The sequence below is a fragment of the Chaetomium strumarium genome (assembly GCF_033439665.1).
Source record: "Chaetomium strumarium strain CBS 333.67 chromosome Unknown B0T15scaffold_6, whole genome shotgun sequence".
Taxonomy (NCBI): domain Eukaryota; kingdom Fungi; phylum Ascomycota; class Sordariomycetes; order Sordariales; family Chaetomiaceae; genus Chaetomium; species Chaetomium strumarium.
The window spans coordinates 2,743,809-2,766,940 of record NW_026944434.1 but is presented as its reverse complement, the minus strand read 5'-3'; the positions used below and the strand labels follow the sequence as shown (position 1 = coordinate 2,766,940).

Below are 23,132 nucleotides of genomic sequence, written 5' to 3'. Positions count from 1 at the left end.
GAAGCCACCCACTGCCCCGTGGAGCGCTGTGGGAGCCAGCCTCCTCGCCGCACCAAGGACGTGTCCTTGGGTGTATATAGCGTCCCTCGGGCACTACCTGAGCAGTTCGCCCGGCTTCAACCGTGGCTGAGGAACACACATCCGCCCGAGCAGGCAACAGATACCGCCCGTATCATCTCGAACATGCCATCTCAGCAGCAAGGGCCAGAGAGTTGTGGCAGTCGTGCAACTGCAGATATGGGAGCCGAGGCCAGTCCGCTTGCGCTCTATGATCGCACCAAGGAAGCACGAAACACAGGGAAACACAACAAGCATACTCCATGCGTAAGCCCGCCGCTGTGCATGACCGAGTGCTGTTGTACGATGTGTTGGTTGGCTCTGGTGCGACAGATAGCCTTATCCCATTGGGCGAGTGTCCAGAGACGATCAACGCAGGAGTCAGGTACTCAAAACAGGCAACGGATGGACTGCTGCAGGGTTCCAGAACGGCGGACGCTTCCTCTCCTCCTTGACTGATTTGCATGTCTCATTCTCGGGCCGAGAACAGAGAGCGAAGCATGATACAGATGCGCCTCATCCGGTCATTCGCAGGGTTGCTCCGTCCCATTCATACGTCATTGGTGGTATCTTCGGTGCCTTGGTGCTCGGCCCGCGAAATGTCCTCCGTCGGGTTGGCCCGATTGGGTTGATGACTTCTGTTTGTGCAAGGTCGCGCGGGGGCTGCCATCGAGATGGCGATATCCGACGTGGTTTGGGGTGTGTGAAGGTTGGAGAGTCCCGGCCACGGTAGGCCTCCACTGCTGTAACAAGAAGGCCCCTGAACCAGTCCAGGTCACCCCAAGAACTTCTCCGTCTGAGGCACCCATTCTATTTCGAATGCCGCTAATTCGAAGAGTCGGGCTCCTAAGTGCTGGAGGATGAATAGAGAGGGACACCACCGTCTTCGTCTTCGTCCACGATCTCCGAATCAGAATCCTCCCCAGGCTGCCGCGGGCGAATGTCGGCAGCGGATTGCAATATTCCCGTCATAGAACCAGCTGTGCCTTCCACCGGGGGCGGAGACTCCTGGGAACGGTCGTCGCTCGGCTGGACGGGCTTCTCATTCTCTCGCTGCCTTGCCGTCTCCTCCTGTTCGTGGATTTTCATGGCAACGCAGCAAAGCATATATACAACGTGGACAACAAAGAGTAGTTTCTGTTGCTGTGACATCAGGATAAATGGGTGTATCTGTGGCTGTCCTGGATTCCGAGCAGATGGAGATGGAATTGGTTTCCGTCTCCGGACTGCCTCAGGCGCTCTCGTCACTGTGGTGTCCCAGTGAGTCTTCCGCAGGTGCTTCATCAATTGGCTGCCTTTCTGGAAAAATTCTCCACATTCGCGACATCTTTTCCGCAGCGGGTCGACCGCGTTGTGTGCTGGCAGCTTGGGTTTTGGTGGCGGTGAGCCGGGCTGAAACGCTGGAGCCATGGGATCCATTGGCGAGGAGGAGCGTGGTAAGGAGTTGTGGTTCGCACAATCCCCGTTGATTGCGAAAGACGAGGCCGTCAGACAAAGGAACGAGTCGCCGTGCATGCTGTCGTCGATGCGGAACTGTAATTGTCCCTCAGCACTGCTGGACGTGGTTGATGTTTTCGTCTATCCAGTGGGCGATGGGGCGGGAAAATCAGAACCCAATCACAACGAAGATGTGTAACTAGGTCTGCTAGCGGTTAGGGTTACTTAAGGGAAGAAGTTGTCCCACTTACCACAGTAGGGGTGTCACCGACTCGTACTCCTGCACGTCAGGGGTGATGGGTTGCACGCTGTGTCGAACGTCACCTCTATAGCACAACACAATTGGTAGGTACCTAGTCAGGGCACTCGCCAGCGATGCTAAAAGGACAACTCGGAAGGTATCGACAATGTATACGATAACACCAACAACGGTGTTAGCGAGAGGGCTAAGGCGGGCAGCGAGATTAGCAGCCAACGACAACCGCCACCAAAATGGGATGCAGCTCTTACCAACTCCATTGCTGAATATATGCAAAATCTTCCCTGGCGCTGAACCGCAATTGCTGACTCAGCCGACCCGCCCCAACGGACGAGAACCCGTTCGCGGACCCGGATCGGGCGGCCTCCGTAACTGCTTCAAACGGCGCCGGCGACGGAGGCCGAAAGGCGTCGCCCATTCTACTTCGTTCATACCCATGGAGTTCTCCGGAACAGCTCCCGCGCATTCGCGATGGCGATGCAATTTTGGCGCCAGGATCCCGTCCCCTATCGATGTAGACAAGGTATCATGTTCGCGCCATCGTTCCGGGACCGTCGTCGAGGATACGAACCAACTACGTCCGATTCTTCGTGACTTGGTTGCTAGCTTGTCACAGCCGTCACCAAAACGCTAGCGATCACATGGCGAGTTGAAGAAGTGGATGGGAAGTATGACTGCATGGGAATCATGCAAGATGCAAGGCGCAAGCATGCTGTCATGATGAAGGTGGTGGTCAAGGAATGCGGGATAAGGCATGTGAATTACCAGAACCGGAATAAGAGGAGGACTCGCCGTGTATAGAGCATACATCTTCTGAGTCGGGGCAAAAAAGGCGGGAGAAAATCGTATTATGTGGGTAGCTATATAGCTAGGTACCAGCTAGGTTATGGATGCTTGAAAAAGGGAAAGAGAGGGAGAGAGAAACCAGGATTTTGCCAGGCAGGGCGGGAAAGACGGATATGCCAAGATCAAATTTCCTCTGCGAACTTGAACTCACTGGGAATACTCCAAGCTAGCATCCTCAAGGCGTGCCAGTGGCGGGCCAGCTTGCCCTCCGGTACTCCTCGATCGCCTGCAGCACCTCGCGCATAGTCTTCAAGTCCCCCTCGACTCTCTTGCGTTTCTCTGCATCTTGCGGCCTTTCACCGGCAATCTTGTCGACTTTCTCCTTCTTCATGTCTCGGACGATCTTCTCGGTGAGGATAGCCTCGGGGAGCTGCCCCATGATCCTCTGCTCGACGACGAGGGAGGCCACGTAGCCTACGAAAGAGGTTTGGATTGCCTACGTGCGCAAATAATGCGGTCAGTATAATAATGAGCGTAGTCCTGAAGGGATCAAGGATGGCTGCCTTGATACGAGCAGCTTTAGGCAGGAAAGGGTATGTGCGTGTCTGCTGCGAAACCTCCGTACCTCATAATGCATTTCCACCTGGCTGATGACATTGGCTGGGATGAGGGTCCCGGAATCGACAGGAAACAGGCTGTGGACCCCTTTTTGTGCGTTTGTCTCGGTGCGCTTCGGCTTTTCTTTGGTGCCGGAGTCGCTGTTCGGCTCAAATGCCGCGGAGATGTGGTGAGCTATGATGGGAACGACTGACTTCCGAACCAGGGGGTTGCTGAGGATAGGGTAGCCGTTGCCGAGTATGCCGATGGCATTCTCCAGCGCAAGGGTCAATATCGCCTCTCGACTCTTCGCGCTGCGGTCTTTGGGCATGGCCTTGTGCTCCGTGTTGCGCTGCTGCGTGCCGGCGTGTTGGGATTTGGGCTTCAAGTTCGTGTCCCCCTGGCGCGGGGTGCTGTTGGTTTGCTGCGCGGCAGCATCCTGCTGGCCGTTGGCCTGCTCGGCATTAGCGGTGCCCGAGCCACTCGCCTCGGCGTTGTCCCCGGACTCCGGGCTTATCATGGCCAGCCGCTGGAGGAATGCTTCGGCGTGCTCGCGCATTGCACGGGCGTCGGCAAGGCTGTCGTAAAAGCCCGGGTTGGCCTCGCCGTGGCAGCTGACGAGGTCGCGCAAGGTGCGGTCGGCTTTCACTTGAACGTCGTTGAGGTTTATGTCCACGAGTTCGCGCCGCAATGCGTCGAGAACGTCTTTGTCCTGACACGAAGCCGCCAATGCAAGTTCAATGAACTCCTCCACCACCAGCCAGACCGCCTTCACATGCTGGGTCGCAATTCTTTTCCACTTCGCCGCTTGGTACGCGAACAGTCCCCAGTAAGCGCCGTCGCTCGCCTCTCTCCCGGGCTCCAGCGACTTCCAGCGGTCTGTGTTGGCGCAAACCCATTTTTCATACTCCTTCCGGCTCTTGGTCTCGGGCTTGTCATGGACATAATACTGAGCGTGGCGGTGCAGTTGGGAAGCCATCTCTCCGTCGCCGTCTTGCTGCCACAGCTGGTCCAGCGGCTGGTTTGTCCCTGTGGGCGCTCCCCCGTCTCCAATTTCAATCGTCGTCCTGCCGTATTGGCGCATGGCCGCCGCGAACGCTCGGTTCAGAGCTCGGACGTTTGCCCGCAGTCGCTTTTGCTGGCTTTCCAACGTGTTGTCCCCGTATGGGGCAAAAAAGCCGTTGCATTCTCGGCACGGCTCGTCGATTCTGTGGTCCTTCTCGCATCTTTTGTTCTTGAAGGTACCCTGGACTGCCTCCCTGGTCAAAAGGGCAAACATTTCGGCGACACCGCTCAGATAGTTTCGACGGGCCTCGGGCGTTGCTCTCGCATCAAAGGCAGAACGCAGCTGATCCTCGGCTCCCTTGATCTCAGCCTTGACCATGGAGATGACCTCAGGGAGTTGATCTCGTGTGTGGGTCCAGATCATAGACTTAAGAGTCTCTCGGAGGGCACCGATTCCTTTTTGACTTGGGGGCACGGCCTCCCAGTCCTTCTGGCGGAAGAACTGCTGCTCAATGCGGTCCCTTTCATCAAGGGCCTGGTGCTTCCTCCTCGCCTCCTGGTCTTGGTTGCGGAGGACGTGCCATGGACGAGCGAAAGACTGGGCAAACGGATTCTGCTTGCCAAGGACTCTCAGGGTCTCTTGTAGGAGACCGGTCTTGTCTGGGCGCGTAATGACGCAGACAACTCTCTTCTCGAGGGTGGGGTCTTCCTTCCGCATCCATTGGAGGGTCCCCAGGCCACGGACATTGGAATAGTCGTGTTCGGCCGAGACAACGAGCAGGATGATGTTCATCGGTGACTTGATGTATCTGCACACCATGTCTCTGACCATTTTTGCATCCTCTAGGGTCTGCCCTGTGCTCTCCGCGTCGAAAAGTCCGGGGAGGTCGACGAGGTCCAGTTTAGGCAGCAACGGGCCATACCGCTCAATGACCAAGACGTCGTCGCAAAATGTCCGCACCTTGTCACCAGCTTCGCCTGGGGTGTCCGGGGAAGCCACACAGAGGTTGGCCTTGGCCTTCTCGATGATGCGATCGAAGCGGTCACCAGAGAGATCTTCAGCCAAGCGGCGAAGGCGCAATTTCTCTGCTTCGGAACGCGACGTTTCACTCTGCAGCTCAATCCGGACCCGGGTCATCTCTTCGTCGGCCTTCCGCAAAACCAGTTTGATGGGGAACCTCGTGGTGGGTTTGGCACCATCCACTGGGAAGTGGAATCTGACCAGGGCTTCGAGGACGGAGCTCTTGCCACTGCTCTGCGAGCCGACCACGACGAGCTGAGGCGTGTCGATACGCAACTGCTGGAGCCGACTCATCGAATCGAAGAGCCTAACCTGCATCTCGTCGAACAGGCTCGCCGAGACAACGGCAAGATCATCGCCCATGTTCGCCATGATGCTTGGTGGTTCAGGACGGTGGTGTTGGGTGAGAGAAGAAGCAGGCTTGTGCTGGGTCTGGTGACCGAAGGTTGGCTGCGAAGGAAGTGATCAAGATGATTCGGGTTGGTGGCTAAAACATGACTCTTTTGAAGGCGGAAAATCATGACATATTTATGCTTGCGTGAGAGTCTTGTGTAACAATTAGCTTGGCACTGTCGAATGGGTGTTTGGTGCTGGCCTACAGAGCAAAGTCTCGAGAGCCAGTGGGCGTGAATGCCTTCGGCGGTGCCTAAGGCCAATGAAGAAAGACACAAAGGTGCACACTCCCACAGGAGGAAACTCGGCCTACATAAAGAAACTTAGCATCGTCCAATTATCGCATTCGAGGACTTGACGTGCATAAGGAAACTTAGCATCGGGCCAGTCATCGTGCTTCGGGAGGAGGCGACTTCCCGTGAAGGCAGACTCATAATGCCTCGCATCGCTTCGCAACCGGCAGGACAGGCTGCCCAAGACGCAGCGGAGCCCAACAGTTCTAACCCAAACGCCCCGTCTCTGGAGTTGGGGAGAACGCCTTGGGGTGTTGCAGCGGCTGATCATCGCCGCGTGCCCAACCCGGAACTCTGCTAGGTACCTCCCTACCCTTCTTTGGCGCGCTCGCTTCTTAGTCCTGTTCGTCGAGTTGCCTGCCCGCTTCGTCCCAAACTGTGGAAGTGCCTCGGTGCACATCCCGCGGGTCCGCGGCCTTTCCGACCTCAGTCGATACCCGTTCTCCGACGCACGCATAGCTGACGGACAACAATCATGGACGACCGACCGCATGACTATACTCCAGTACCACGTTTTACTACTGAAAATCAGCCTGAACCCCACACTGATGGTTTCCATGGTCTCACCATCCCCGATCTGGAGACTGATTTGACCCTGAGCCGGCGAAGGGCCAACACCCCTTTCGGCCCTGGCCTTCTCCCTCAGGCGCCCAGTACTTGGTCAGCCCATGACCATTTTTTGATGGCAAACATGGATGAAGACATTGGCAGTCATGGCATTTCTGCCCACATGCACGGACTGGCGCTCTTGCACGGCAGCCTGGGAATCCCAGAAGCGGACCGGGGCTGGGACACGGTGAACGCTGAGCCTGGCAGTTTTTTCCTCGCGGATTCCAACAACTTTGGCCAGATCGTTGACGGTTCTCATGGCATCTCATGCTCTGGAATCTTCCACAACAACCTAGGAACGGTAAACCCACATGCAGGAATGCTCGACAAGGGCCCGGCCATGTCCAACTCCGCCCACCCTCTCGGCAGCAGCGGCAGCACCGGAGGCAGCCTAGGTCCGGGTATTCTCGACCCTGGCCTCACCATGACGACCTTTCACGAGAATCACCACTGGCTCGATAATCTACAGTCGGATTTACAGTGCATCAGCGCCCGGGCCTATCCGACGCACAGTTCAGTGAACGCTGATTCTATCTGGGATATTTGCGAAGTTCCCTCGGCATGGGACTTGCATCTTGATGAGGGATCAAGCCACCTTGCGGGTGTTGTTCACGATGCAGGATGCGGATTCACAGGAATGGAAAACGCTATTACGGTGCCGCTGCATTCAGACCAATACGCCATGTTCTCAAGTCCTAATTGGTTTGCCGAAAACGCCGGTGGTGCTTCCATCCCGGTCACACAGAGGGAGACTGTGGCCAGATGGCAGTGCGATAACGTTGACGATTCAGCGGTCGTCTTGGTTACCAACACCAGCTCCGTTTCCCATGTACCCAGCGTCGGCAAGCCTGATGATGGCAATGCCAGACACCGAGTCGTGCGAAAACGGATTCGACATTCAGCCAGTGAATGGAAGGAAATGGATTCGCATCTACGCCGGCTCTATCTCATTCACGGGCACACCGCAGAAGAGGTAGCATTCGAAATGTTTGCGATCCACGACTTTGAAGCCTCGTAAGTGCGTTTCATATGAGAGCATTGAACTGGGACGCTGTGGTGCCTGACTGACTCAATGCACTGGCAGTGTAGGAACATATCAGAAAAGACTTGCGAGCCTGGGAAAAGACAAACGCCTTCGAACAGCAAGAGCGCTTCCCGACGACCCAAGCCTGGACACAAAGACAGAGACCCCCAAGTTGTTCGAAATCGTGGCCGAACGAGTTCGGAGAACGAGGGCGGAAGAACAGCGCAGCGAGAGAAACAGGCGGAAGGAAGAAAGAAACAGACGGAGGCAGTTGCAGGTCGAGAGGGGCAACAAAAAGGGGCGCAAGAAGAGAAAGGCGAAACCAGCTGCAGGCATCAGCCAAGGCGCGATTGGACCTTTCCTTCACACAATCTACATCCACCAGGAGGAGCTCTTCCACGCCATCGATGCGTTTTGTAAGGTGCTCTTTGCGGCAGGCAACAAGAGTTGGGCCGCCGACGCTCGCCACTTCAGACCGCCTCCGAACACTCCTGATTCCAGCCGAGCCTGGCAGCTTCTATCCGACCAAGTTGCGGGAGTGCAGATGCTTGTCGAAGGGCAGCTGTACCACCACGCAAACTATATGCTTCGCCAAGTGCTGGCAGGACTGAGACTCGCGGCTCGAGTGCCGGACCCAAGCTTCCTCCTGCATTTTTGGACAATGTGCGACGTGTTTTCGAATATCCCAATCCGCACAAAGGGAAAAGGCCAAGCACTCCCGTGGCTAGGGTGGTTTCTCCGACACCTGAAGCAGATCCTGGCGTCCGAATTTGGCAGGCGGCCATTGACGGTCATCGTGGATTCGCTACTCCGCGTCTGGGCTTCGTCGCCGCGCGACCTGAAGGCGACATTGGGACTGGGTCATTGGAAAGCCACCCATACCATGGGAGACTTGATTGGGAATACGCACAACATCGTCCTGAACATGGGCATTTGCTGTTCAAAGACCTGGAAGAGCAAGTTCTCGGCCTCCAGCACCACGGTGAAGCTGCTGCATCGGCCGCTTCTTGTGGCTGTCGAATCACCGAACCACGAACCGGAGCATCTGGCTGAGGCCTCTCTGAACTACTTACGGGCGGTGACGAGAGACCCATGTAACGAGCCAGAGGTCATCTCCGAGGCGAGCCGACTCCTGAGCTGGACCACGGACATGTGTCGGGAGAAGGCACGTCGGCAGGCCTTGCAGTACGACTCGGTGACGCGAGCCTTCGTCGCCGCGACCGAGCTGGTCGCCAGACACTATCTCGAGACCCGAATACCGCGACCTGACCCTGAGTGCGGGTACAAGTACATGGGCGAGGCGGTGGAGATCCTGCGGTGTGGGGACTTGCAGTGTCGCATTCGGGCCGCATCTTTCTCAAAGCGCCTGCAGACTTGGATCAAGGGGCATCGGCGCAAAAAGGGGGAGAGATCAAAAAGGGAGGCCATGGAGGAAGAAAAGATGAGGGTAGCCCAGGAGAGGGTCCGGACGAGGGAGATCATTCGCGACATCACGAAAGAACGGATCAAGGGGTCTCGCCGGGGGAAATGGGTGCGAAGGGCACGGGTGAAACGGGCACTGAAAGAAGGACGGCCCTTGGAGAAGAACCTTCTCCTGGCTTCTCTTGAACAGACGTCGTAATCGACCCCGGCCGCAGCGACGCTTGAGAATACACTGGCCCCGACACCCTTTCCAGACTGGATCTCACCAGAGACCTCAATGCATGATTGTTAAGCACGTCTTCTCCCCATGGATTGCTAGTTGCGGTGATGGGTTTCAAATTTGAGCTCCGATGTACTCATATACTACAAGACCTTGACTGTGCCAAGCCCCAGTAAATGTGAAGTGAGGCTTGGTGATACACAAGATGCATCCGACATTACATACACAGGCATGATCCAGAGACATCATCGAAAAGTAGCAACAGGCTAGCCACGAGGCGATGCCAACGCGACAGCGTTGGTAAACGCCTCTATGTGTCTCGCTCTGTTGCTTTACGATAATGATGTCTCTGTCGATCATGCCATATCGCCTTCGTTGTATCGCCTTCACACATACCTGACTGTCTGCAGTTATCGTTCATGACGCTATAATGTTCAGTATCGTAGAGTAGAGACCAATTTACCTGACAGAACCATCTTGTACATAACCGCCGCCGTATTCCACAGCATGCTACCCGACGTCGCCCTCCCACCGTAACCAACATCCACGAACGCGTTGAGCATCGCGATGCGGTTCTGTAAGTGGGCGACGCCGGGCATCGTCAAATATAAACACCGCCCTCCTGACCATTACCCTTGACCATCCCCCCTGGCCATACAATATGTTCCTCAACATCCAGCGCACCCGGATAGATCTGCTGCGGCGCGACATGCTCCCGCAGGCGCCGTTCTACACCGATGACTTCATCAAGCGTGGCTGCAGGTGCAACTGTTTCAAAACAGAGAAGCACACCCACTCTCATGAGTACACTGTATCAACCTGACGGAGACAGAGGCACGAATGGTTGGTTGATTGATAGGCTCATGTTATATCAGCCTCGAGCGATAGTTCAATATCAACGATTTTCTTTGCTACCTACTCCCGCCACTTTACGCTATACAATTGCGGGCGCCCGAGAACACAACAACATAGCTATGTGAATGTCGATGCGGCTCGCTGCAGTGAGCCACCAGTACCTACTGGGTTCGTCGTCGCGAGAAAGTACGCGATAGTAATCTAGCTCGATGCCGCCCTCCCGCTTAGCCCTTGTCTCCACACATCCGAGGTAGAAAGCGCGGTTTTGCTTCATTTGCCGGGTATTGCGAACAGAAAAGCCTTGGGCTCCCTCCCCGGGTTCATGGGTGAGAAAGCGCGGGTACACGGCCGCAAATTGTAGAGGTACCATTTCCGCCCAGCCTAAGTCGATGATACTATAACTTATATCAGTGGCCTAAGGCGTCTCTAGTGGGCAGGGATTTTCCGATATATCTCTGGACAGCAAGAGGGGCGTTGCCTACTATGATGTTGTTCCCGGAGACGTCACCATAGGCAAGCACATGCGGGGTATTAATTATCAAGGTCCGGCATCCAGTATTTTGGTATCAGATGCTTCTGATCTTCGCACTCGGTGACTGTGCCCCCGCGAAGCTCGTTGGATTTCGCACGTGCGATCTTGCGGTCAATCTTATCTGTAATCCATTCCAGGGCCGCCTCCCCTACATCTCCGTTAGCTCAAATCCAGGAAATCTTGTCAAGAAGCAACAATACCAGGCCGTTTAATGCGAAGCAGATCGAGACTGGCGTTAGCAACCGCCCGCATAACAGACCTGAGATCGTCCGCGGCTGGATAGGCATCAGACCACTTTAGGGGGCTGCCATCCGCCCAACCCAGAGCCATATACGGCGCTTTCATCAAGTTCTCTGTCGTAGGATCATAGGCGATAAGCGGCTGAAAGAGATCGATTTGGGCAGCGTCAATATGGCGACGGACCTCGGCCTCGTGTTCAATGACAAGGGCGATATGGCAGCTGGTCCGATTATTTTGGATGCGGAGGCAGAGGCGTCTTGACTTCTCGTCCTCTAGAGCATAGATTGCATACTCTCCGCCACGGAAGGGAGAAATGTCCGTATTGAGAATAAAATTACAAGGGCCTCCAATCAGTTTCTCGACAAGAGTACGGATGGCCGTTGGGTCGAGGTCCTCCATTTTAGAGTCGGGCTAGTCATTCGCAAGGATTGGGACCCCTCCTGTGTTGAACGGCTGGTCTGTTTCGCAAGGACGATTGTCAATTCGCAAGGGTTGCGGACCTTAACTGGGACGCGGATAAAACCTTTTCCCGGTAAGCTCCCCCAGGCCTAAGCAGCTCTCAAGTTTATTCAGCCCGCCACCGTATGCTTTCCTGCCTGTCTGCAGCTCGGCGAGATTCAACACCGCAGCAATACGTAAAGTACACCACTTCTTAATGATACTTCCACGCCACCTTTCCGGGCGGGAGGCGCTTCTCCTCCACAAAGTCCAACTTGATGCTCTCCCTGATCATCGGCGACAGAAGCCGGTTGACAATGAACCGATCGCCCAGAAGTGGCCACACCCAGTACTGCATAAACCAACTAGGCCAATCCCGCCACGACGTCCACCGAGTGTACCTTCCGGTTATCCCAGCTATGAACTTCACCCGCCCTTTTCGTTCTTTCTGGAAACGGGCAAAGGCCCCTTCGAGCTCCGCCGTTGTTGGGTTGGGCTTCTCCTTGACAAGCGCGTTGAGCTGGTTGATGAGTGATGCCACGTCCTCGACCGAGTTGTTGCCCCCTTGGCCGAGGTTCGGCGTCATCTGACAGCGCGAATGTCAGTTATTCTCTCGTTTTCAAGCCAAGGAACAGGAACAGTCAGGCGATGGCTCGGATTGTCAATGATGTGTTTGGGAACCCACCTGATGCGCTGCATCGCCCACAATCACCACCCGCCCGTTATACCACCGCTCCGCAACACCCTCGTGGTAGTCGTACATACCGGGACCGGGAACTGGGTCCCTTGTCCGCCACAGGTCGCCAAAGGTGACCTTCCCGCCAGGGGCTACCGAGTGGTTCTCGTACTTGTCGACGAGCGCCTGTATGTCCTCGGCCGAGTATTTCTGGCCGTCAGGCTTCTCTTTGCGGTGGGTAATAAGCCAGAACGCTCTGTCTTCCGTACACAGGATCATAAAGACAATGCCGGTGTCGTGTGTTTCGGTGACATTGCACGGCGCAAGGCCGTCCGGCCGGGGGCAGGATCCGAACAGGCCACGGTACCCGGACTTGGGAAGAGGCCGCTTTGACTCTCCTGCCGGCTGTTCCAGGGCGAAGCGTCGGACGGCGCTGTGCACGCCATCGCAGCCTATTAGCACGTCGCCTTTGAACGTCGAGCCGTCTGCACAGGTCACCGTCACGGAGGACTCGTCCTGCTCCACGCCGGTTACTTTCTTGTTCGGCACAACCCGGAGGCCACTGTCCGGTAACTTGGAGTAGAGGGCCTCCATAAGGTCGCGACGCATGAGCAGCGTTGAGGGATGGCCGTGGCTGTAAAGAGGCAAGTTCAGGTCTGCCCCCGGTCTAACGTCTGTTTGGAGGAGTGGCTCACTTGGTTTGTAAACAGTCAAAAAACCCGCCGTCGTAAATGGTACGGCCGCGAGGATCGAGGTGGAGCCAGTGGTGCAAGGGCGGGGAGAGCTTTCTGATCTCATCCAGTAGGTCGAGTTGGTCCAGGACCCGAAACGTGTGAGGAAAGAGGCCGATGACCGAGCCGCTCCGTTCCACGGGGTCGGGCCTACGTTCGAGGATGACGAAGTCGTCGACGCCGGCTCGGAGCAGGCAGTGGCCCATGATCAGGCCGCTAAGCCCGGAGCCCACAATGATGACCCGCATGGTTGAGAGCGTGTCGGAACTTTTCAGTTTTCACGGGCTGTGTGGAAGCGGAAGGGATGAGAACGAGATCAGGTTGCGTACCTAGATGTACATTTGTGCTTGAACAACAGGAGGCGGCCGGCGCACTGCCGGTGTCCACGCGAGATGCATAGGCAGTACTAGTATATATTCGTGGGATGCTACCAATAGTGAATAGACTGGCCCCGCCGGTTCGAGCCGCGGTGTGATTGATCTGCAGCGGCAGGGTGCCCTCGACGTACCGCACTCAGCCTATCGGGTGCAGGTTTTAAGGTCCCGTCAGTTAGGTGACACGCCTAGAGCCTATAGGGAGGCTCCCTTTCGCGTTCACGAGGTTCGCTATTTGTCATGACCAGGGGTCTTCAGCGGGCTACGAGAAACCGGTCAAGGCTCCCATTCGCAGCTATGCAGCATTCCCGTAGCATCGGTGGAAGTGTAACAATGGCAAGTCTTCGCCGGTGTGTGGAAAGATCGATGCCGTAAACCTGCCTTTCGTCATGGCGATCTATATGGTGGCAGGTTTCAGGCGTCGTAGCCGTTTCTGGAAGTGAGAATGTCGATAACTTGAGCTCTGAAGAGGATCCAGAGTGACATCATTGCTCAGGTTTAGCATTGCTAGAACCCACAGATATATATCAATGACAACGATCCGAAGTCACGCTCTGGGCTACTTAATCTTCTTCCCCTTTCCCTAGTACTGGCGATGAGGGGAGTTGTGATTCTGGGGATGAACGATAAGCGGAGTTCAAGCGGTGATGGATTGGATGGTTAAGGTAGCGTTGAGTGGGTGATATGCGTCAGACGCAAAAGCTGACAATAGCTTGAGCGTAGATCAGCCTTTGGATCAGGGACAAATACCGTACATGACTTATATCCCGGCGACCGAAGCAAGTACCAGGTACCTAGTAACTGGATTCAACTGTTGTGCTTGGAGTGACACGGTAGTCCATTTGAGACTGCTAGTATATATGGCCCGTCTATGAAAACCTACGCCCCGAACGCCGCCCTAGATGTATATCTTATTACTCACAGAATACAAATCCTGCTGCCCTGTATAATGAATGAATGACCATGACCGCTCAAACGCCGCATAAGTACCTACCCATCTTTGCACACATAGCTTCATTGCTCATAACGACGTTTCGCCGGTGATTACCTTATGCATAAGGCCGCCATTTCAACTCCCTTTGCTCCCCTGCCGTGCGTGACGTCTGGCCCTCTGGTCGGTGATGAATGGGCTCTGATCATAACCGGAGCACCGGTCTTCTCACTGCCACCATCCCCCCACGCTCAAATATTTTGACCATGCCAGCTCATGATGTCCTAGCTGCTTGCTGCTTGGGTTGAGCCCTTGCCGAGTGTATGAGCAATAGATCCCCAGAGAAACACAGCGATTTCAACTCCGACGCTCTGACCCTGGCACTTCTCTTAGGTTTAAGGCGGCAGCTGTTCAGTGGCAGGTGGAGTTGCCGCGCCCGGGTCAGAAGGTTCACTGGGCTCTTCTTCTGACGAGAGCACAATGGCCGGCGAGTTGGGCCCTTCATGTAGTGTGACAACAGTGCCCGAGGACTTTGTTTTCTCCAGTTCAGTCGAAGGCCGCGAAGGGAAGGTTGTTTCGGTGCTGGTTTCCGGGCTAGTCGTCGTCGGCAACCCTAGGAATGATGCGCTGGGAGGCTGCGGCGTTATAGGGGGTTGTGGCGAGCGTGGTCGTGGACCTATGGAACTTGGCCGGGAGACACTGTTGAAACTGTTGGCTCTGGATCGTCGCCCTCGGATTGTGTGGGCGTCGTCGCCATCTAGGCTTGGCTGTCCCCACTGTTCCTTGATCTTGTTAAGGTTGGGATTCCGGGTTACTTCTCCTGGAATCTCGGGGAAACCGGTAGCCTTCCCCTCTCGAAAGTCTCGGTCGTCGTACCGACCAGGTGACGCAGTTCCAAGCGCCGTCGCAATTCTCATCCACCCCTTTTGCTGATTTCCCGTGCTGGAGGAACCGCCAGAATCTATTCTTGTAATACCGAGACCGTGGCCATGGTCCTCCCCGTGTGACTGAGTGTCCGGCATAGTGTCGAGGGTGGTTGTTCGTTGCGGGGATCGTGTACTCTCTGCAGTCTCGACACGATCGCTTAAAGAACCTGGATGATTGCTGCCGCGTTCGTGACATGTGCAGTGGCAGGACCGGCTAGGACACGCCACGATTCCTTCAAATTCGTTGTCTGCTGTCTCAAGACTCTCCGCTAAAAGCATGTAAAGCGACCCGCATGCCGCAAACACAGACGCCGCGATGTTGGACCATTGACCAACATTAGCAATAGGCTCGGTTTCGTATCTGACGGGCTCGCTCCAGAAATTTAGTTCGCCGACAATGATGAGAGCGAGGACGGCGCCTCCAAACTAAAGACTGGCGTTAGCTGTAATGCCTCAGTGCTAGAGGCCTTCTCCCGGAAGCGGAAGGGTGAATCCGCTCTTGTAGATCTATGGAAAGCAAGAACTCATAAACAAAGGAGAGTACGTACCACAGGGATTTCCACACGGCTGAGGAGCCCTCTAATCACCTCATTGATATTCTTCATGCCACCCTCTGTAGCCCCGTTGGTCCCATCGATCAACTTATTCGCATCAGGGTCGCCAAATTGCTTCACGAAATTCGTCCTAAGAATCTTGTCCCAGAGGGAGACCATGGACAAGATGCCAGGGATGCAGCATGCAGCAGCAACAAGCGTGGCGGCGCCGAAAGTTAGGACGCGTGGTGTTGGGACGACATAGACATTGTCAGCCGAGCCGTCCCTCATAGGGCTGTAGGGGCCGTCCTCGGCTGAACAGGTCAGGCCGCAGGTCGTGTGGCCGTAGGGGAACAAGGAGCCACGATAGAGAGGCTGGCCGGAGCCATTGTCGGTGCATGGGTTTGAGTGGGCGCGGAAGAACTCGACGGTCAATGCTAGCAGTCCTGTGCAAACGGAAAGATTGTTAGAAGCAATCTCACATAAGTGAGCGACTTATGTCTTACCAGCGATGACCAGCATCGTCCATAGGAACAAAACATTTCTTCCGGGGTTATTGAAATATGTTCTAGACAGTCTGACCGTCGCCGGCGCGGTCAGAATTCCGATGGCGCAGAACTGGAAAGCGCCGTAAATGTCCATGTCCACCGCATCTGCTACGTTGTCAGCAACAGAACTGCATCGAGGGCAGTAGGTACCGGTAGGTAGGTTAAGCAGGAGTCATTGGGAATGCTAGTGCTGAGCAAAGACATGAGGACAACAAATTGAAAGAGAGAGAGGCCAACCAGACATACCATCCAAATGCAATGCCGCAAGAACAATCCCATGGATTGCAGCAGTGGCGGGAAAGATGAGGGCGGCTGCCAAACAAGCGTTTCGAAGCCATTCCGTCTTTCGAGCGAGCACACAGGCTGCCACTAGGATGTAGTATCTGATCCATGTTAGTCTCAAATCTTAGACCCAGCGACTAACAGCAAGTCCATGCCCATCACGAGGAAACGAACAATATCCTTGATCCCGGCCCGTATTGCCCCGACAAAGGAAAAGCACAGATTACGGATTGGAGTTCGGGTGCGGGACTTTCCGTGGCCCTGCCGGCGACAAGATGAGATAGGTTGAGGTCGAGGTGAGGAACGGCGGGCATGAGTGTTAGGGCCGAGTAGAGCTAAGATGCCCCTGACCTGACAGCTGGGGTGCGAGTAAGCGTGTCGTCATCCGGAAGGGAAGACGAGAAACATGGAGAAGAACAGAGAGGAAAAGCGGAATGAGCCAAGCGCCACGTCTTCTTTTTGTAGCATCTAATTAGCGATATAGTCTGTAAAACTGAGGCAGTAGCGTCGGTAAGGGATGTGGGAAACGGGGAGGGGAACAAAATATCCATGGGAATGGAAAGTCTGGGGTAAGCAGCAGCGCGGAACACCACGGAAGATAGGGCGATCCGGAGGACGTCAGCTGCATGGAATGCTGCAGCCTTGTCAAGTTGTCATCAACCACTGGCTGCGCAAAGCGGCCTGTAACGGGTTGGGCAACACGTGCCGTTCTGCTCTTTCCGGAAGATCTCACTTCGCACTTCTCCGATGTGTAACCAAGCAGCAACACGGCGACGCCCGAGATCGTCACCGACGCCACAGAGCCTCAGTCCCAAGCCTACCGGACAAGTCGTAACTCGCGACTGCGATGCCGAGCCAAGAATCCCAATGACGCGCGTTGAAAATGCAACGGTACAGCCACCACACGCACCTCCCCGCACGAAACGATTCCCGATTTCGAAGGCCAAGCGGCTCAGTGAGAGTCTTGGCCACACTCGCTTCCAGTGGTGGCTGTGTTTCCTTGTGAGCGGATTTAGAGGTCGGTGTCCCAGATGAGCTGACGGTCGCTGACGGCTGCACGTGGCGGGACCAGCCCCACAGGACTGTGCCCCGCCAAGAATGAACCTGCCCCAACCTGCCCTACCTTGATCCCGGCAACCCCAGGGCCCAAGCAGTTATGAATTGAACCTGCTTGCTCACTCCCCCAAAGGGTACGCAGCACGGATTCAAAGGGCCGTTGCACTGTTCCCTTCGGTCACCGAAGATTCGACGACATGGCAGGGGGGTTGACGGATGTCGAGCCCCCAAACTATGACCTAATCAAGGCATGGAGGTCCATTGTCACGCTTGTCGTCTTCGTTCTCGCCAGTAGGTCACCGGTTCACCGCTAAAACAGGCGATAGCGGAAATACACACAAACTAACAACAAACCCCTAGACATCGTCGTCCTCTTTCCCTTTCATATTCCCATCTACGTTCCCCGCCGGCTCCACGACGCTTTTCTGGACTGCCTGAGCGCCGTGCGCATCATTTGTCCCCGGGACCGCGATGGGCCGGGAGACCGGTTCCGTGACCATGGCTTCGACAAGACTAGCAAGCGGTCGTCTGGCTATGTCCGCCTCAACTTTCCCATGAACATCGTCACTGGGCCCCTGATCGCCGACCTCTTCCTGCTCGCGATCCTGGCCATCGGCGGCCGGGAGGTGCGGGAGGGAACAATTGGGGCCCACAACATCTCACCGCTCGACATCATGCTCTTCTTCATTTCACTCGCATACATCGCCATTTCCATTGATGCGTCCGGCATCATCAGGTATCTGGCTTTCAGGGTGCTGACGTGGGGAGGCAAGACCGGCCACCGCCTGTTCTTCTATCTCTACATTTTCTGGTTCGCCCTGACCTCCTTCGTCGGGAACGACCCTGTCATTCTCTCGGGGACGGCCTTCCTTGCATACATGACGCGTGTCTCGAGCAACATCGTCCATCCACGGGCCTGGATCTTCTCTCAGTTTGCGGTAGCCAACATCGGCTCGGCCATCTTGGTGTCGTCCAACCCGACCAACCTCGTCCTCGCTGGGGCGTTCCAGATCAGGTTCATCGAATACACAGCCTACATGATCGTACCGGTCATCATCACGGGGATCATCCTGTTTCCGTTTCTACTCTACATCGTGTTCAACAACGAGTCGCTCGTCCCGCGATCCATTAACTTGCACGAGCTCCCCGCGGAAGCGAGAGCTCGCAAGCCTGTCAATCCGAACATCCCGCACGCCAGGGGGACCGCGGAGCAACAAGAAGACGCCCCCGGTGAGGAGGGGAAGCTGCTATCGCTCGAAGAGATCATGAATCCCTTCCTAGACCGCAAGGGCGCCGCCTTCGGTGCCATCGTAATGGCTGCCACCTTGATCGCTGTGCTGGCATACAACGCCTCGACCACAGGAACCGGCGCCAAACCGGTATTCTACGTCACCCTGCCCGCCGCGTGCGTCATGTTCGCCTGGGACGTGGCATTTGGGTGGATGCACCGCCGCGAAACGCGCAGGATAGCCCGTGAGGGCCGGGAGGAACTGGAGCGTCTCCGGGTGAAGAGAGAGGAGGAAATGACGCTCGCAGCCCAAGGATCCGAAGGGTTTCCGTCATCTGCAGGATCTGTCTCTTCACAGATGGGGTCGCCACGCAGTGGATTGACTCAAAAGACTGCACCTAGCAATGCGAATCCTAACGACGAGATCACTACCGCTAATACCCCCGAGAAACCATCATCTGAGGCTAGAGACCCTGAGGGCAGCCGCGAAAAGGCCGCCGCTCCTCGAGAAGCATCGCCTCAACAGCCGCGTGAGCGGACGACGCTGGAGTCGCTTGCGAGAGACTTCTACGTGTGGTGTCAGGAGACCTTCCCCACAGCCACAGCCGTCATCTCGCACTTGCCATTTGCGCTGGTGCCCTTTGCATTTTCCATGTTCGTTCTGGTCCAAGCACTGGTGACCAAGGGATGGGTGCAGATCTTCGCAGTAGGCTGGGACGCCTGGGTGCGGAAGACCGGGACGATAGGAGCCATTGGAGGGATGGGCTTTCTCTCTGTTGTTCTTAGTAACGTAGGTCCCCCACCATTGCTTCTTCATGATACATCACTGACATGACCTTCCCGTGTTAGTTCTCCGGTACCAACATCGGCACGACCATCCTTCTCTCCCGCGTCATCCAAGCATGGCAGGTCATCCACCACTACGACCACACCGACCTCAGCGAGCGTACGTTCTGGGCAACGGTCTACACGATGGCGCTGGGCGTCAACTTCGGCGCCTTCAGCACCGCCTTCAGCGCCTCGCTGGCCGGTCTCCTCTGGCGCGATATCCTCGCGAAGAAGCATATCCACGTCAGACGTCTCGACTTTGCGAGGGTGAACCTCCCGATTATTGCCATCGCTATGACGGTCGGGTGCGTGGTGCTCATCGGCGAGATGTGGATAATGAAAGACGAGAGGCCATTAGAGCTATGATGTGATGAGGAACGGATACTAGCGGGCATTTAGACATGGTTTTCAATTTTACGATATGACGTTACGAACGTTTTTAACCTGGCATGAATCAAAAGAGCATGAAGTTTGGTAGGGAAGCTCTGAGCTGATATACGTTCAAACGAATGCAAGGCGCTGATGGAAGGGAACCGCTCCAATGACCCACGGTGGACCTCTCTCTCTCTTGAGACCGCAACGAAGGTGAGATGTTTCCACGAAACGTTTTATCCATCAGTAGGTGAATGTGTTGTATAAACCACGATAGTGTCACCGGGGTATTGCTTCAGAGCTTTCAGTAAGGGCTCTTCTTCTGTCATGATCAAGAAATGCAATGCCAAAAGGCTCATGGAGCCGATCAAATCAGTACTAGTAGCTGTTACATATTACTACTAATGAATTATATCTAATGGCCCATTAACAAAGCATCCACCGGTATGCGCTACCAATTATGCGCTCAACTCTTCCCGATGAGTCGCTAATGAGATGCCATTCTGACCTCTGCTGGCCCCCAAGCCGGGACACAATGTAAGAATTGCCCAACTCGAATCATCACTCCTTTCAATTCCCTAACTTCGCTCCACGTGGCAGATCATGGCGCCTGAGTGTTGCGCAACGGCAGCACGCCGGTGCATTCTGTAAGATTGTTGATATGCTCGACGCCAAGCACGCTGAGGTGAACGTAGGCCGTAGCATAGCTCTGGCAACGAAAGTCAGGTCAATGATCCGATAATGCTGGGTACCATCGCATCGAATCAAGCAAGGCAATGAAACTTACCGCGGCCCAAGCAGCCTGGTCGTTGGCCGGGTTGGAGAATGCGGACCAAAACCCCTCGGAGGCGGGATATCGCGCCAGCGCCAGATCGCTCTGGAAGACGAACACGCCGGGCGGTGGTGGCGTGCTGATGGTTTCGTTGTAGAAGGACACGTCCCACACCCCGGGCGACGTGTCCTGCGGCGCGCCGGCCTTGGAGGGGTCGACGAAGCGCTGCCTGCTGACGGTGTGGGCGCCGACGAGCGCAATCAGCTCGCCGAGGGAGATGGTCTTGTCGGCGAACAGGGCCACAAGCTCCTCGGCGCTGTCCGTCACCTCCGGCAGCCGGCCCTCGGGATCGGGCGCGGAGCTGTCGGGCCGCCCGACGAACGACCGCACTCGGGGCCCGAGCGGGCAGGTCACGGCGGCCACTGTCGCACCCATCTGGACCAGGTCGGCCATCCCCGCGCCGTACGGGTGGTACTGCGCATACCACACCGACATCTGGACCGCGATATCCTCGAGCCCGCGATTCTCGCTGCGCGTCCAGTCGCCGGCGAGAACGATGGCACCGTTGGCGCCGCCGCCACCCTCGGATTTGGACCAGGTGCCGGCGTCGTGGAAGCCCATGCGGATGGCCTGGCGCGCCAGCTCGGTGCACTGGCCCGAAGAATCCTTGAATGCGCTTGCCATGGTGTCGGCCACGTACTTCCACACGCAGCACGTGTCGTTGCGGCACTTGCTTGACCCGAGCTGGCCGGGTGCTGTGTATGTGGTGGAGAGGTCTTCCGCCGTCCCGCTACCCAGCAAGATGCTCTTGATTGCGGCTCCGGGGGGTGACAGGGCGCTGTCCGGTAATGTGGCGAGATCGCCGATGAGCTCAGTTGCTGCGACGGAAGAGGCTTGTCGCTTAGCTATGGAGGAAAGGTCCTCGAGAACCCGGCGCATTCCGGGGTGCGCTGCGGCCCGCTCGATGAAGCCGAGGGCGAGAGTAACGAGAGACAGTACGTTCATCTTCATGTTGGCGGTAGAGGATGGTGAAAGTAAAACAAGTGAGTGAAAGATAACTAGATACTAATCGCTGCTTGCTGTGGGTATTAGGAAACGGGTAATGTGAGAGTGAGATAAGAGGGAGCAAAAGGGAGGCCAGGGACTTACTTGTTGCGCGGACCTATATAACACACTCTTTCCTCAGATTCCAAGCACGGGAGCCGGTTTCCGTTTTGGGACTGCAACACTATACCTGTGGCAGGCGCAGTGGTATGTCCCGTCTCAACCGTCAACCTCTTCGGGTGCGAGTCGGCCATTGTTTATATAGCTGCTTAGGCCTGTGGCAATCTCCGGTGTTTGATAGATGATTCGATCCATGACGCGACGCTAACGCATGGTAATGTGAGACAGGACGCTGGTATCGTCTGAGCTGCGATATTCAGCTGTCCAAGATGGGTGCTCCTTCTCTTGATGTTCGTCACGGCCCGGTAATCAATTATCATTGCGTGCCTGCGAGCCAGTCCCCGCCAGGTAACACGCCGCCGTTCCGGGTTGGGTTCCGCTGCGAGATTTCGCAACATTACCGGTTCGGGACTGCTGCTTCGACGCGAGTACACGGCCACCTACAGGAACACCCCATTGATTGGGCTGTACGGTATACCCATGCGAAGATCAAGAACTGGATGACGATGCCCAAAGTTGGAGGTAGAACAACAGAATTTCGTTTATGCCCAAGGCCAGAGCCCAGGCGACGCCCATGCTGCTGTACGGCCTTTGGGCCAGAGGGAGAGAAGGTAGCCGTGGGATGTGTGGGTTGATGATGATCTCCATACAGATTTTCTAACTACCTAGGTACCGGGCATGCCCCCCATCGCGGAAAGTGAGAGTCTGCCGTAGTGAGGTTCGCTGCCTCGGAGATCGGAGATGGGGGTCATATAATCCGTGCTGCATATGGTGAGTGGCCGGGACTCGAACCACGGGGAATTCTGGTGTGCTGGACGATCGGAGGCTGCAGAGTGCTCGGGAGTTGGGAAGATCGACCAGCCGGGCTTCGCCACTCTCAAAGTCCGGAGTTGCACAACACCGCCTACTGCATGGTAACGTGGCGCGCGATGCCGGCAAGCACGCGAGTAGCAGCCACTTCTGCAGGGGACGTGGCATGGTTGCTGCAGAAAGCGTAAAGTACTAGGAGAGCCTGAGTTCTAGAGTGTCAAAGCTAGCGGAGGTGTGAGAGGATGTGAAGAAGAAAAGCAGAGTATAACTTATGTCACGGTTAGGGTTATGTATAGCCCGTATTCCGTCCGGCATTATCGCCGAATCTTCTTGATCTCCATACGTCCGGACGCACTCGGAATGCATGAACAGCCTATCTGGTCACTTGGCGACCTGGAAGTAAAGTCTCAGTGGCCAAAAAAGGTGCGGTGATCGAAACCCTCACCTCCGACCCTCGGGCCGATGCACAAAAGCTTTGGGAACTGTGAGGATCGAACTCAGGACCTCCAGATATCTCATATGCTAACTATGAGACTGGCGCAATCTATTACGTTCGTCGGTGGATAAGGAGAAGAGGGTTGCAGAGCGGACTTCGATCATAGGCAAAGACACGCAAGAGTCATGTAAATTGTCAATTCGGAATCGATAACGCCTCTCTATATTGGCTCCAGTCTAAAGACTAGATTTCCAGGCAACACCACGGGGAGGTGATA

At 55.8% G+C, this 23,132-nt stretch overlaps 8 protein-coding genes across 8 annotated transcripts; 2 read left to right on the top strand and 6 right to left on the bottom strand.

The window, feature by feature from the left end:
- Positions 1-713: 713 nt before the first annotated feature.
- B0T15DRAFT_281569 (uncharacterized protein) lies at positions 714-1,737 on the bottom strand. The gene has a single exon (XM_062863578.1). It carries the CDS (start codon positions 1,570-1,572, stop codon positions 904-906), a length of 669 nt encoding a protein of 222 aa, XP_062719434.1. The 5' UTR covers positions 1,573-1,737; the 3' UTR covers positions 714-903.
- A 1,037-nt stretch (positions 1,738-2,774) lies between these two features.
- Positions 2,775-5,525, bottom strand: B0T15DRAFT_401192 (P-loop containing nucleoside triphosphate hydrolase protein; the record flags this gene model as incomplete). Its single annotated transcript, XM_062865094.1, has 3 exons — positions 2,775-3,035; positions 3,165-3,441; positions 3,643-5,525. The coding sequence occupies 3 exons, from the start codon at positions 5,523-5,525 to the stop codon at positions 2,775-2,777; spliced, it is 2,421 nt and encodes an 806-aa protein (XP_062719433.1).
- Positions 5,526-6,917: 1,392 nt separating this feature from the next.
- On the top strand, positions 6,918-9,246 carry B0T15DRAFT_540900 (uncharacterized protein). Its single transcript, XM_062869817.1, has 2 exons — positions 6,918-7,471; positions 7,542-9,246. Exons 1-2 carry the CDS (start codon positions 7,095-7,097, stop codon positions 9,100-9,102), a joined length of 1,938 nt encoding a protein of 645 aa, XP_062719432.1. The 5' UTR covers positions 6,918-7,094; the 3' UTR covers positions 9,103-9,246.
- Positions 9,247-10,057: 811 nt separating this feature from the next.
- Positions 10,058-11,149, bottom strand: B0T15DRAFT_487001 (uncharacterized protein; the record flags this gene model as incomplete). The annotated part of the gene is made up of 3 exons (XM_062866402.1): positions 10,058-10,373; positions 10,568-10,658; positions 10,819-11,149. 3 exons carry the CDS (start codon positions 11,147-11,149, stop codon positions 10,058-10,060), a joined length of 738 nt encoding a protein of 245 aa, XP_062719431.1.
- A 60-nt stretch (positions 11,150-11,209) lies between these two features.
- Positions 11,210-13,024, bottom strand: B0T15DRAFT_540893 (uncharacterized protein). The gene is made up of 3 exons (XM_062869816.1): positions 12,560-13,024; positions 11,874-12,498; positions 11,210-11,774 (listed from the first exon to the last, which is right to left on the bottom strand). Exons 1-3 carry the CDS (start codon positions 12,841-12,843, stop codon positions 11,403-11,405), a joined length of 1,281 nt encoding a protein of 426 aa, XP_062719430.1. The 5' UTR covers positions 12,844-13,024; the 3' UTR covers positions 11,210-11,402.
- Positions 13,025-14,295: 1,271 nt separating this feature from the next.
- Positions 14,296-16,503, bottom strand: B0T15DRAFT_486999 (uncharacterized protein; the record flags this gene model as incomplete). The annotated part of the gene is made up of 5 exons (XM_062866401.1): positions 14,296-15,252; positions 15,375-15,836; positions 15,876-16,012; positions 16,154-16,290; positions 16,364-16,503. 5 exons carry the CDS (start codon positions 16,501-16,503, stop codon positions 14,296-14,298), a joined length of 1,833 nt encoding a protein of 610 aa, XP_062719429.1.
- Positions 16,504-17,347: 844 nt separating this feature from the next.
- On the top strand, positions 17,348-19,711 carry B0T15DRAFT_281461 (uncharacterized protein). The gene is made up of 3 exons (XM_062863577.1): positions 17,348-17,536; positions 17,606-19,263; positions 19,323-19,711. The coding sequence occupies exons 1-3, from the start codon at positions 17,443-17,445 to the stop codon at positions 19,665-19,667; spliced, it is 2,097 nt and encodes a 698-aa protein (XP_062719428.1). The 5' UTR covers positions 17,348-17,442; the 3' UTR covers positions 19,668-19,711.
- A 563-nt stretch (positions 19,712-20,274) lies between these two features.
- On the bottom strand, positions 20,275-21,456 carry B0T15DRAFT_513796 (heme peroxidase; the record flags this gene model as incomplete). Its single annotated transcript, XM_062868070.1, has 2 exons — positions 20,275-20,382; positions 20,461-21,456. The coding sequence occupies 2 exons, from the start codon at positions 21,454-21,456 to the stop codon at positions 20,275-20,277; spliced, it is 1,104 nt and encodes a 367-aa protein (XP_062719427.1).
- Positions 21,457-23,132: the final 1,676 nt, after the last annotated feature.